General features: G+C 35.1%; 2 protein-coding genes across 4 annotated transcripts in view; one reads left to right on the top strand and one right to left on the bottom strand.

Annotated features, from left to right (window-relative positions):
• Positions 1-4,441: 4,441 nt before the first annotated feature.
• Positions 4,442-5,643, top strand: LOC102515509 (olfactory receptor 2H1). The gene has a single exon (XM_014568316.2). It carries the CDS (start codon positions 4,509-4,511, stop codon positions 5,439-5,441), a length of 933 nt encoding a protein of 310 aa, XP_014423802.1. The 5' UTR covers positions 4,442-4,508; the 3' UTR covers positions 5,442-5,643.
• A 4,217-nt stretch (positions 5,644-9,860) lies between these two features.
• Positions 9,861-14,862, bottom strand: part of LOC106730566 (olfactory receptor 10C1-like) — a 217,373-nt gene continuing 212,371 nt past the window's right edge. For 2 of the 3 annotated variants that reach the window (XM_032462624.1, XM_032462626.1), the window contains one exon: positions 9,861-12,437. In XM_032462624.1, coding sequence (XP_032318515.1) covers positions 11,472-12,434 — 963 coding nt within the window. In that variant the 5' untranslated portion in view covers positions 12,435-12,437 and the 3' untranslated portion in view covers positions 9,861-11,471. Of the gene's footprint in view, positions 12,438-12,661; positions 12,871-14,862 lie in introns of those variants that run through there. The other variant, XM_032462625.1, reaches the window with a different exon arrangement.

Below are 14,862 nucleotides of genomic sequence, written 5' to 3'. Positions count from 1 at the left end.
TCATTAAATGTGTTTATAATTTTACCACAAGTTAAACTGCTGTAATGAAATTTTTTTATAATTAAGTATGTGCTTTATAATAAATATGTTCTCATATAACTATATACCTACAGATATAACATTGTTATATTTAAAGGAGTTGAAAAAAATCCATATTCCCAATAATGTCAGTCCATAAGAGTGCCCTCACTCCTTCCAATTCAGTGATTATTTCTATCTTATAATCTGCTAGGTAAAAAATGTACCTATCACCATGGATTTTTATTTGTCTTATGAAAGCCTTCCAAATACTAAGTTTATACAAGTATTCATCTATATTTTCTCCCATGATCCAAGTAAAATTCGTATTTTGCAGTAAAATCTTTACATATTTAATCCTTTTATGTATATTTTCATCAAATCGGTTACCAGAGGTCTATTATTATTATTTTACTAGATAATATTTTGACCCTTTAAATAATCTATTAATTCCTCACTGAATAGAAATAGCAAATCTCTTGTAGTGATTGTTATTGTCGTTGGAAGTTGGCAATTAAGCAAGAGGAAATATATTAAAAGATAGTGTTGAAGTGAGTTATCCAAGAGTACTTTCTGGAAGTTGAAATATTTTATATTAAAATGATAAGCTGATTTTCAGGCAATTAGTGCTTAGCACTAGAGCAATCTGCAGATTTGATGCCATTGTGGTCTTTTAATTCAATACTGATCAATTATTCTCAGTGCATAAAGGAATCTTAACCCCAGTCGATAACCATCCAAAGGCATTTGTGGGCATTGAGACAAGGTCATAGATAATGAATGTCTCAGAGTAATCTACCACATCATACAAATCAGTGATTGAGTTCTTGATCCTGATTCAAAAGAAGGGCATACATTTTCAATAGTCAGAGTGTTTCTCAAGTAGTGTTTCAAGGGAGAAAGAAATATTATTAGTTTCAGTACCCTCCAATTATTTTAATGCTATCTAAATCCAACTTAGAAATTCATTGCTTTGGATTAAAGTTTTGTCTTCTGTGCAAATTTGTAAAAATAGTTAATAGAAAATGGATTTTATTAACATGATTAAAATTGGATTTCCTAAGAATACATTATGGACAGGAAGAGAGTACAAAGTCTAGATTAAGGGGCCAGCTACAAATTATTTTGGATCCTTTGTGATAGCTGATTGGGTAGCTGAAAAAACAAACTGGAATGCGAGTGACCCTGAGATTAGGAACAGCGGGCAGCCACTACCACTGGGCTCAAGAAGCAGAAGTAGCAAAAGGAACAGGATCACCTGGTGGAAGCAAGAACAATGGTGAGCCTGTCAGTGGATCTGAAGCCAAAAAATGAGATGGCGCCCCTGCTAGAAAAGCCTCCCACAGCATGGTGGAAGGCAGAAATACCCTGGCTACTCTCTTTTATTCATTCTAGGCTCCTGCCAGTGTCTTCCATTTGAGAGCCAGTTGGTATGGGAGTCTTTGGCAAAGCAGCCTTCAGGCATCAATCCTTTTAGAACACAGAACAGTGTTGGAAAGGGACAAGGAAATAATCTGAGGGAAAACAAACCCAGGACTAGCACACCTAGCAAGTACCTTTACCCCTTCTTGGCACTGTAGTTGAGAGAAGAGTTTAGAGAAGGAAGGTTCTGACAGAGTCTATATATCAGTTGTTTCTAATGTTTGCTATAATGTACCTCATAAGAAACATTTTTAACAGGCAACCCCAATATCATGAACATCTTAACTTTCAAATTATGTGCATGTATTATTCTTTACATATATTTATTTTCCTTGTAAAATATAAACTGCACCCCTGTGGACCATTTCTCAGAAGAACGGGATGTGCACCATCTACTTTACAGACAGCTATAGAAAAACACTGCCAGTTCTTTAAGAAGTGGTAACAATGCTGTGTGTAGAGCATACTTCCTTTCTGATTTGAAAGCTTTATTTTTAACTATTTCTTAAGAGTCTGTAAATTTGCAATACTCTCTCCTCTTTTTTACTGAGTATCAGTGTCCACTTCTTCAGTGGACATCACTTCCTGCTTCCCAAGAGTCTATACATCAGTTCTTAGACCTTCAGTAATTGTGTATTAACTTCATGCATGTTGTGCACATATGTACAAAACTGAGCTTCACCAATAAAAATGTTTAATGAATTGATTTTTAAAAATAAACCTGTCACTATACTGTCTAAATAATATTGACACTTTTAATAGCTTTATTATTTAATAGCATATGTGATAGGAAGTAGGTGAATGAACTTAACTGGCTCTGCACAGTTTATGAGAAGAGCTGAAGGATGTTCTCACTGCCTGAAACTTTGTCCTTTCCATCTGTTATCCCATATAGGCATAGACATTATGACAACATGAAGGTACCTGTAATGGATAATTTTACAGCAATATGCATGTATATGCGCATGTGGGCGTTTAGAAGGTGATATGCAATTGATTATCTTCCACTGCAGACAGAAGCACAAGCCTCTGTGGCCCTTCTCTCTCCAGAGACCTGTTTCCCTCTCTAATATAGTGACAGGAAGTGTGGGAAGGAGAACTCCAGAGGTGCGTGCTAAGTACACAAGCTACCCACCAACCATCCATCTGGAGAGCTACAGCCAGGAGATTACAGGAGAGAGTAATTACAAATGGCCCGTGTGTGGTTCCTCCACCACTGCCTGTCCTAGGTCTGTGGTTGTGATTGAAGTCTTCATCAAAACCACCAAGAGCCTCTACAGCTGGTTTGTCATTCTTTCTAGAAGGTAGATCTTTCTCTCTCTTGTTTGGACAAAAAAGGGAAATTAATTTTTAGTAGTTGAGGAAATCCGGAGCTAGTTCCCTTAGCAGTGAGAAGAAGCAGTTTTTCCTGTATAAGGCAACATTTACTCCTAATCTTGGAAAGCTGACCACCTTCCTCTCTCTGCAGACATAAATCTGCTTGTCCCCATCCTGATTAACAACAGGAATGTGAAAGGGAGAGAGAGCAGTTTCAGTGTGTTGTCTCCTTGGATAATATTGGCTATTCTTGCAACATAAATACACAAGGAAAAAATTGTGATGATGTAGAGTTACATCGAACAGTGAGGCCACTCACGTGTTATTTCTTTTCAAGGACTCTTTGAATCTTTCAACAACACATTTCTTTTACTCTTTACTGAATAGTAGAGGAAATTTATCCAGGTAAGATCGATGTTTATTTTGGTGCATCATAACATTCAACATTTTTATATTACCACCAAGACACATGGCCTGATAGACAAATGCTAACCAATGTGACCACCAGTATCAGTTTCCTTCTTTTGCTGTAATTCTGGAAAAAAAAGTTGTCCTCTACTCAAAACACGTAATAGTTTCATCTTGGCAACAATTCAAAATGCAACTGATTATTACCATGGATGCCAAAGACAGTGAGCCTCTTACTCACTTTAAACTGGACTATGAAATAATTGCCTGAGACCAGGTATAACGGCTGAGGGTTTTTAGAAGTAAATTTTTATTTTCTAGTTGAGGTATTTAAAGGAAAATAAGAACTTTTCATTGCAGGCATTTTTGTTATTGCTGTTTATTCGTTTGTTTTTAAGGAATTTCTTTAGATTTGACCCCACAGGAAAATGACTACAGTCATTTTGGAGACCTCAGCATTGACCACTCAGACGGACACATCTTCCTACCTACGTTTTTCCATCTTGGCAAGTTAACAGTTTAAAAGACACTGGTAAATTCCACAATTTACTTTACGAAAAGTCAATGGATTGTATCAGATGGCTGAATTCATGTACTCTTGTAATTAAAGCATATTAAAATGTGTGGACTGTAGGTGCCACCAGGGAGAAGAGCTTGCTTACTGGGGAATGGGAATTAGATTTTTCAAGAGGATAATATTTATAGAGTTGGCAGATGAATGACTCAAATAGATCACGTTTTCATTAAGGCTATTATCCGTAATTATTTCACAGAAAAACAATGAATGTTAATGACCACCACATCTAACTGTTCCTATCTGAAAATTCTAACTTCTTATTTTGCCTTTCTGCCTCCAATTCTGCACACCTTCTCTCTCAGACTCTGCTCACTCGATGTATCTCTCAATTTACCTGTTATATCTATAGTCTATCATGTATCTACACATTTAATCATCAATTTATTTTCAATTTCTTTGCTTTTTCACAGAACGCATATTGATGGCCTGTGTATTTTATCTCAGAGAGTTTGAAATTATCTCAATTTCAGTTTCAATAATTTGAAATTATTTGGTATATGATCTAATGTCTAATCTATGCTTATGTATTTCCTTTCAATGCATTTGGTGTTTTCATGACTGTATTTGTCTCTCTTTCTGTATAACAAGTCAATCTATCATACTTTTTATTTTACATTTTATTTTGTCTTTTCTCTCTATATATAAAAAACTCAAGTGTACAAATGTTAATTTTACTCAGTTTATTATTTTTCCATTGGTTACATCTAATTTTCTTCCCACAGGAAGAAAACTGGAATGACCAAGAAAAGTGACTCACAGTTAAGCAATGAAAGGGACAAATTTTAGCACTCCAGCAGGTTTTATCTTACTGGGCTTTTCTGACCAGCCCCAGCTGGAGATGGTTCTCCTTCTGGTCATCTCCATCATATACATTCTGACACTGATGGGGAACACAGCAATCATACTGGTCTCATACTTGAACCCCAAACTCCACACACCCATGTATTTCTTTCTCTCTAATCTCTCCTTCCTGGACCTCTGTTTCACTACCAGTATTGTCCCACAAATGCTTTGGAATTTCAAAGGGCCTGAGAAGACCATTAGCTACACTGGTTGTGTGATCCAGCTCTACGTTGCTTTGGGGCTGGGCTCCACAGAGTGTGTCCTGCTGACTGTTATGGCCTATGACCGCTTCAATGCTGTCTGTCGACCCCTCCACTATGGTGTTATCATGCACCCAAAGCTTCTCCAGCAACTAGCAGCTCTGGCCTGGATTGGTGGTTTTGTGGAGTCTACAATTCAGACCATCCTCGTTTTTCAGTTGCCTCTCTGCAGCCACCACAAGGTGGATGATTTTATGTGTGAGGAGCCTGCCCTGATTAAAATTGCCTGTGCAAACACAACCTTTCTGGAAAGTGAACTCGCCATAGCTAGTGTCCTCTATGTGGTTATACCTCTGGGGCTTATTCTGGTCTCCTATGGCTGCATTGTTAGGAGTGTGCTGAGGATAAAATCTGCGGAAGGCAGGAGGAAAGCATTTGGGACTTGTGGGTCTCACCTAATTGTTGTGGTTTTGTTCTTTGGGACTGTAATATCTGTCTACATCCAACCCAAGAGCAAGTACACACAGAATCACAGTAATTTCATCACCCTTTTCTATACTGTAGTGACACCCTCCCTTAATCCTTTGATCTACACCTTGAGGAACAAAGAGTTTAAGTGGGCTCTAAGAAGGTTGCTGGGAAGAGACTCAAGTTAGGGAGGAAACGTGAAATATACTCATACAGTCCCTCAGATATTAGGGACTTTTGACATCATCTAATTATAGTTTCTTTTTTCATTGATAAGGATCACAACTCTCTTAAATAAAATAGGTGTGTAATACTTTTTTCAACGACATCCTTAAGTTACCTACTCTAAATCCTTCTCATCCTCCTTTCCAGGAATGTTGTCTTTTTTTTTTTTTTGGCTAGTTTGTAAAATTTCTATGAGTGAATAGATAAATATATAAGGTATGTGCATATGTATATGTATTATACTTTCCTAAAGCCTAGAGTTACTGCTCTAGTGATTAACTAATGACTGGACTGATACAGTTATGACAAATCTAGTTTCTCATCACAGAAGTAAATCTTCTTCTGCCTCATGGAGGATGGCTCGGATCAGAGCTGCAGAAGTTGGGGTTCATCTTCCTAGTGCTCTCCAGGTCTCACACTCAATAGTACTGCAGACAGTAGGTATCTCTACAGTTTACATCAAAGGGTAAAGGCCCACTGGAAAACCCACAATTATCTAAGAGTTTTTTCTTATTTGGGAAATAGCTGGTCCTTGTTCATTCAGTAGAGGCATCTCGGAGTTATAGTCATTTTACAATGTTGTGTCAAATTCCAGTGTAGAGCACAATTTTTCAGTTATACATGAACACACGTACATTCATTGTCACACTTTTTTCCCTGTGAGCTACCACAAGATCTTGTATATATTTCCCTGTGCTATACAGTATAATCTAGTTTATCTATTCTACATTTTGAAATCCCAGTCTGTCCCTTTCCATCCCTCTTTTCTCTATTCTTTACTTTGCATCTGCTTATATAGTTATCTTAGTTTAAAAAAAAGATGATGTTAAAAGTGTAAAGAATATATGGAAAATATTCATTTTTTATCTTAGTGTGGGCATAAGAATATCATTTTTATTAGTTTTTAAAAATTTATTGCCTATTTGAAATTATAAGGTTCTAAATGATTTCAGTAATCTTATCACTGCTTAGGCATTTGGCTGTCCTAATCCATTAATGAAAAAATTTAATTTGAGTATATCTGCAGCTATAATTATTAACGTCAATCAAATTTTATCTTATGAACAGAGAAATACAAAGTTTACATAAACAATGCCGTCTGACTTGATCATTTTTTCTTCTCTAATATGGTTGGTTTTTTTTACAATTTCATTCAACTTCCTACTATATTCAGCTATGGTTATTTTTCTGTTAAATTAAAATAATTTCTTAGGACTAATCTCTATTAAAAGCATTATGTTTTTACAAAACCACATTTATAAAACAATAATATGTTGCAAGTATATCTAAACAGGCTCTAGAATTAAAGCCAATAAGGATCCTGATACTATTTTGTAAATAAATAACTACCGTGACAATATGGAAAACAAGGTCAATACTTTCACATTGAAAATATTACCAAGATTTTTAAGTATGTTATTAGAACAGATCAAAAGTTAATATTCAATATGAAGAAAGACAATTTTATAAATTCTATTGAATTATAATAGCTGGAAAAGTAAATACTATATAAATGACAGACATTTTTATTTGTAAAGAAATCTGTTCATTTTGTCAAACTTAAATATTCAGATTTAATGACAGTACTTAAAATTGTGTTTGCATATTTACTTAGATTCCAGGCATAGAGCTAAAGGATTGATCAAAAGAGACTGAGAGCTATTCTGTGCTGACAAGAGATGTATCAAAGAGAAATGTTCCGTCTCATAGCTCATATCCCTTGGAAGCTTCCTCCATTGGTGGGAGAGATCAGAAAAATCGCTGAGTGTAAAATGACTATAACTCAATAAAAAATGTAAAAAAAAAAAAAAAGAACAAAGAAAAGACATACCATGTGAGCACTAGCAAAAGAAAGCTGGCATGGTCATTCTAGTATGAGAAAAAGTAGACTTTAAGGGAGGTCTATTATTAGAAATAAGGAGTGATGTTTCATTATGTTAAAAATATTTAGTCATCTTGAAACTTATAATCATCCTAAATTTATATGCATCCTATAACATAACTTCAAAATGTAAAGCAAAACCTAACAAATTAAAAAAGGAAATAGACAAATCCACAGCCAGAACTGGACGAGTAACTGGTAGAAAAGACATACAAACATAAATGAGTAAGGATATAGAAAATGTGAATAAAACAATAAAATTACCTAATAAATATAATGAGAACATTGAAGCTAACAAAAGATTTTTAAGACACACACAGAACATTTACAAAATGTTGATCATAGATGGAGTAATAAAGTAAATATGAATACATTTCAAAAGTTTCAAAGCCTAAGAGCACTTTATCTGAAAAAAGAAATGAAACCAGGATAGAAATCAGTAACATAGTGGACAAACCATTATTCTTCTTAATATGTAAAAATTTCACACATAGAAAATGGAGATTAGAATAATATAAAAAAACCCATGTACATAAATAACAACAAGCTTTAATAATTTTCTATATCATGCCAATTTTCTTTCATCTATTCCTCCCACAATTTTTTGCTGTAACTTTTAAATCCCAGGCATCACATCATTACAAACATATCACATCATTACAAAATGGTTTAGAATTAAAATTAACAATATTTCCCCATTTTAATTTCTCTGCCCATGTTCATCTTCCTGTCTTAAAATTGATTTCTTAACTTTGATTTGTCCAAATCAAGACTCAAAAAAGTTCTAAACCTTGCATTTTGTTGGTATGCTTTTTAAGTGTCTTTTAATCTGTAACAGGGATCAGCAAACATTTTCTGCAAAGGGTTAGATACTTAATCTAGGCTTTGTAGTCCATAAGATCTCTGCAGCAACCACTAACTGCAGTTAGAGCACAAAACAGCCCCTAGAAAATATGTAAATGAGTAGCTTGGTTGTATTCCTCCAACAAAACCTTGTTTACACAAGCAGGTAGCAGATCAGATATGGTCCACTGCTTATTATTTGCAAACTGACCCCTGGTTTACAGTTCTGTAAGGAGAGACATTAACCTATAAAAGCTAATAATATGCTATGATTTAATAACTTAGTATAGAAAATAACTCTTAAGAGTTATAAAGTTAATAAATTCCTTTTGGAAATGCTCTCTCTCTGTCTATATCTCCTATTTTTTATGCCCTGGACAACATGTCTTATCCTCTGCTAGTTCATTGATTACTGAATCAAACCTTAGCACATTCTAAAAATCCATTTGTTTGAGAATTTTGCTTTAAAACAGAACATGCTGGTGACTGGATTTTTATATAAGCAGAAAATATGATCTACGTGTTTGAAGGTAGTAGTCACTTTAGGTATTATTTAGGTTTTCCTTAAGATATTTCAAAATGTAAATCAAAAGTTACTGATTCCATCACATACACTGATTAAAACCAAAGGAGGAGCTTCAAAAAAGAAAATAAAATCAGCCAAAAAAATCTCACAAGTTCGAAAGAAACCTAAACACCAGTGCTATAACTTCCTTGCAGAGACAGCCTCTGGAGCCATTTGGTCTACTTCATTCTTACTTATCTCAGGGACAAGGAATGCAGGGAATCAGAATTAATGAAATAAGTCCATCTAGAAATCATGGCGTAGAGCCTCACATCTTGGCTTCCGGAACCAGATTGCCTGGAGTAAATACTGGACCATGTTTTACTTCTGGAGACGAGCTGCTCTCATTTTCTGTCCCTTGGTTTCCACATGTGTAGAATCAGGGCAATAATGGTACAGGGGTGGTTTTGAACGTAAAATTAGACAAACATTTAATGAGCCTGAGCTGTTCCTTTTCTAAATTCAGAATCAGTAAATGGTAGTTACCATTAATGTTGGTGGTGGTGTTATAGTTGGCACTGAGGAAAATGTACACCAAAGACAGAGTTTGAGGATCAAAGCTAGTAAGGAATTTCTAACTATTATCAATATTCAGGAATATTTAGTACAGAAAATATTGAGGGTAAGTTAATGAACAACAAGATAGGTATTTAAAAAATTAAACATTAAATGTTCTTAAAGATGCATTACTGGCATTTTTACATATTCAACTGACTTCAAAACAGTATATTTTTTATAACATAATCAATCATGAGAAGTGATTTGCATGAGTATGTGGTTAGCAGGAAGAAAAAGGCTAAAATAAAATAAATTAAATATTTATATTGATTATTGCTAGATTGAAGGAGTATAAATGGATTAAATTTAACTTTTACACTTTCATGTATTTTATAAATCTCTGAAAAGTATGTATTATATTTGTTTTAAGAAAAAAGTCTGCGATTAAATATTTGGACATTTGTATTATATGTAAACTACGTGTTTTTTGAAGAAAACTTAGAAACAGCAGTAAGAAAAAATCACCAATAATGTGAATATTCTAAGAAACTAATGTTAATATTTCATTTTGTTCTTTTCAAACTAAAAACTAAACAATAATGATGATGTTATGCAAATTGGTTTTGATTTGCTTTAATACTTAATGAATCATTTGTTTTTTTCTAGATTAATAAACATAAATAATTATCTCTAATGCCTAAATATAATTCCTGCCTATTCCTGTAGCATAATTGTCAACCAGTTATTTTTGTACATTCAGATTATTTCCATTGTTAATTACTATACATGCAGGTAAATAAAAAACACAATATATTATATTTAAATGAATGAACTGGACAGTTTTTGGTAAAATAGGGATTGCTGGCAAAACACACATCTTGGTCATTAGTGAACATCACTACAATTCCCTGATATTAGAATAAGCACTTTCCTTTTTTCTTTTCCAACTTTATTACAGTATAATTGACAAGTAAAACTACATAGTTAAGGCGTATAATGTGATAATTTGATATGTGTATACATTGTGAAATGATTACCACAATTATTATTTAACATATCCATCACCTCCCATAGTTACCTTTTTTGTATGTGTGTGGTAAGAACACTTAAAATCTACTATCTTAGCAAATTTCAAGTATACAATACAATATCATTAACTATAGTCACCATGCTATACATTAGATCCCCAGAATTTATTCATCCTATACTGTAAGCTGTCATAGTAGCAGTCACAGTTCTTCACTCCTTGTCATATTATCACTATTATAAAAGTTATTAATCCCTCATAGATCACAGCACATCCATGAGAACTAGATGTTCAGAACCAAGGCAATGTCTTTATAGATGCCTAGAGCTACTAGACTGTGTTGTAACCATGTTCATTTCCCTTAAGAGCAAGTATTTGGATGATTTCCAAATCAAGTCAGGATTCATCTGCACATATGTAAATTTTGTAAATTACATACAAATCTTTTAAATCATATTATTTATAGCTCAGTTTTCTTCTTCTACCTTTGAATTTAAATATGATTTCTCTTTCTTTTTAAAACAATCTTTCACCATGGGGACTCAAAAAATTTTACCAATTAAAAAAATATTCTGCAACAAATACTTCTGACACATGAGAGTTTGCTTTTTTTTTTGGATATTTACATGTTATTATAGTACACACAACTCACAAAAAGAATTATTTAACTCTATGTCATGTACCAATAATTAAGGTTGAAGAATTTTAAAACATTTTTTTATTGAAGGAAATAATATGCAAAATGGTGTTATTAGGAATTAAGAGTCACATGGGACAGACATATGTGGGAACACTACCCCTAGTGACGAATGCAGAAATCAGATGGGCCCCTCAGGGGCTACAAAATGCCTCGGAGTATAGAATGGGAATTTGCCAGGTTTCTGAGCTATAGTCCAGCAATTTATTCTCTATGCCTAAACTTTAGCTTAAACTGAAATATTTTGGAAAACCTGTCTAATGCTGGACTCACCTATTAAAATTCTTTGGTAATCAACTTCCTTCCAGAATTTGGCAATCAGAGTTTTAGCTATGAGTAAGAGGTGTCTTCAAAATAACAAGCACTGTTATTAAAGGTCCTTACAAAAACAGGTTGACCAGTTTCTTGTTTCTTTCTTCGTTTACTCTTAGGTTGTGTGTGCATCTTTTGCAAAGAGCAGATTTGTCTGGTCCTCTGAAATCTACCCACGAGTCAAAACATTCTTCTTGTCCAGAGTTCTCCGAAGAGCTGTCTTGACCTCCTTGTTCCGTAAACTGTAGATGACAGGGTTGAGCATGGATGTCACCACTGTATAGAAGAGGGCTAGGAGTTTATCCATTCTTGGTGAATGGCTAGCCTTGGGCCTCAAGTAGGTGACAGATCCTGAGCCATAGAAGAGTGTTACTACAAGTAGGTGGGAAGAACAGGTGGAAAGAGCTTTTCGGCGGCCTTCAGGGGAGGGCATGATCAGCACGGCAGCTAGAATTCTGCCATAAGAAGCAATGATTAATAAAAATGGGCTGGAAATGCAAAGGATGGCCACGACAAAGACCGCAGCCTCATTGTGGGATGTGTCCCCACAAGCAAGTGCCAGGATAGGGGGGAGGTCACAGAAGAAGTGGTTGATTTCACAGGGGCCACAGAAATCCAAGGAGAAAATGTAGTTGGTCTGGCCCAAGCCTACCATGCATCCCACTCCCCAAGAAACCACCGCCAAACAGACACACAGTCCACGACTCATACGTGTTGCATAGTGAAGTGGGGAGCATATGGCCATATAGCGGTCAAAAGCCATGGCTGCCAAAAGACAGCACTCACTGATAGCAAATAATGTAAAGAAGAACATCTGTGTAGCACAACCCTCCCGAGAGATTCCTCGGGCCTCACTCACAAGGCTCTGCAGCATCTTGGGTACGACAGAGCAAGTGTAGCCAATCTCCAAGAGAGACAAGTTGGCCAGGAAGAAGTACATGGGGGTATGGAGGACCGGATTGGTCCAGATGGCAAGGGCTATGAGAGCATTGCCTGTCAGTGATGCTAAGAACATGAGTAGGATGAGGGTAAATAAAAGGAAACACTGTTCAGTGACCTCAGAGAATCTGGCAAATGCAAAGCGTTTCACAGACATGCTGTTGTCCTGCCACAGGGAACAATTGAGGTTCATGACCTGAAAATAAGAAAGGTGAAGTTATCAAAAAGATGCTCTCAGATATAAATATAAATCTTTATATTACTCTTAATGAGCTCTAGCAAGTCATAGAGATAAATTTCTTACCTGCAATTCTAAAATTCAAAAAGTTTGGAAATTATACTCATCCCCATATCTTTTCAAATCAAATCCTATTCTGTGTTCACTATCCCAGTTGATTTTTTCAAAGTATACCCACTTACCAAGCATAAAATGGAAAAAAAAAATTCAGCTCAATTCTCTCTTCTTTTTCTTTAATTAGTTGTCAAATGCTACCACATAAAGGTCCTCTCTCTCATCTGTCCATTTCTTCTACTTCCATTGCAGTGACTTGCTTTCTTTACTCATTCACTCAGCAGGTATTTATTGAGCACAGGGCATTTCCAGAGTATTTAGCAGTTACTGTTGTAGGTCCTAGACTCAACAATGAAAAGAAAAAAACAACAGCACACTTCTTCCCAAATGGAACTTATTTAGGGAAGGAAAGCAAAAATTAAATGACCATCAATAAATAAATAATTGCTGAAATGAAGAGAATTAAAACCAGGGTATGCCCTGGTGACTGACCAGTTAGATTGGATGCTCACTGAGGGTTCTTGACAATAAGAAGCATGAGCTGAGATGTGAAGGACAAGAAGGGACAGCCCTGTGAAGACTGTATCACAGCCATATGTATATCTCATAAATATATACAGTACTGCTGAGATAATCCCATGATTGCAACAAATTTCTTAATTTTTAATATTTCTCATCAGCCATCCTATCTCCATCAGAGAGACCCTTGCTAAATGAAAATTACCATTGTCTCAAGTTAAAATTCAAATTTCTTTTTCTGTTTTCTCTTATTAAAAAAAATTTATACAATTTTAAAGTTACTTTCTATTTATAGTTATTGCAAAATATTGGCTATATTCCTTGTGTTGTACAATATCAAATTTCCTAATATAATTCATGAAAATCTATGGATTGGGTCACCAACTGTCGATAGAAACTTTATCTCACCCCTTATCCAAATGGACCTCATATTATAGTCATAGCCAAGTACTTGCATCTTCTAGTATGTGTCTTGCATATTTTCCTTCTTTCTTTCTTTTTTTTTTCTGGTGCTCATTTCCCCCAGGAGCTTGACATTTGCCTCTCTATCTAACTGAGCAGACTATGTTCAAGTTCCAGCATAGCCTCATCTCCTCTCTGGAAACTTCTTCCCATCTCCCGCTCTCCCTGTCCCCATCCTAGTCAGTTACATGCCCCCTCCACTGTGTGTTCCCACCACTCTATAACGGCTATGAGAGCACTTACACTACTTCAAGGACAGTTAATTGTTCATTTCTTCCTAAGTATAGCCTCAGACACAGACATTGAGTGCAGAATTTTATTTATGCCATTATAACCATCACCCCTAACAATGAATAAGCTCTTATGTAATGAAAAAGTTTGAATGCTAAGCTTTACCCTGACTGCCTCGATATTCTGCCCTTTGGTGCATATTCTATTTTCTGAGATTAATCAGGATAGATCTGACCTCCCTCAAATGTCTCAAATGTGACAATTATTTTCTGTCAATTTGATAATTACTATCAATGCCTGACAAAATATTCTTTGTCATCAGTGACAATTCCTTAACAATGTTTGCTATGAAAAGGGCAGAAGAATGAGGAGGTTTTACTTCCTCTGGACTCTATTCATTAGCATCACCTGAGATCATGTTTATACTACATTTGTTCGTAACACATCATTGTCTATTCAACATTAACGTTTGGTGCCCGTATATATAAAACAAAAGTATGCTGTTTGAGGTTCAAAGTTTTTGTGAACAGACAAACATACTAAGTGCATTCACAAAAGCATATGTATAAAAATGTAGTTTTGCATGTACACGTACATCTGTACACTCACAGACAGAAGCACACACATTCAAATCCATACTGAATAGCATACTAATGAGTATTCTAGAGATGTTCTATCTGGGTTCAAATCCTAGTACAATTGTCTAACTCTGGGTCAAAGCTAAAATTTTCTTAAATATCTGTTTCTCAATTTTCCTATTTATAAAAGAAAGTGATAGTAGTACCTCCCTAATGGGGTTGCTATGAAGATTAAGGGAGTTAATTCTGACAAAACCCTTAGAAAAGTGATTCAGAGCTCAGTAAGTATGAGCTATAGCAGTGCCTGTGTACATGCATATGGTTACATTAAATTTACCTCCATATATACTCTCTCTTGTGGAATTTTATATCACTATCCCTAATCAGTTCTCCTTATACTCATCATCATTTCATGTTTTTCTATTCATTTGTTATGATGGAAAGAGAAAAAACAAAAAGAATACACACATATGTACATATAGACATACAAACATAAAAATGCCACTTCTAATGTCCTGGGGAAAATAGTTGTGTATAAT

The sequence above is a fragment of the Camelus ferus genome, chromosome 20, assembly GCF_009834535.1.
Source record: "Camelus ferus isolate YT-003-E chromosome 20, BCGSAC_Cfer_1.0, whole genome shotgun sequence".
Lineage (NCBI taxonomy): Eukaryota > Metazoa > Chordata > Mammalia > Artiodactyla > Camelidae > Camelus > Camelus ferus.
The sequence above is the reverse complement of the archived record's forward strand: the minus strand, read 5'-3'. Positions and strand labels throughout refer to the sequence as shown.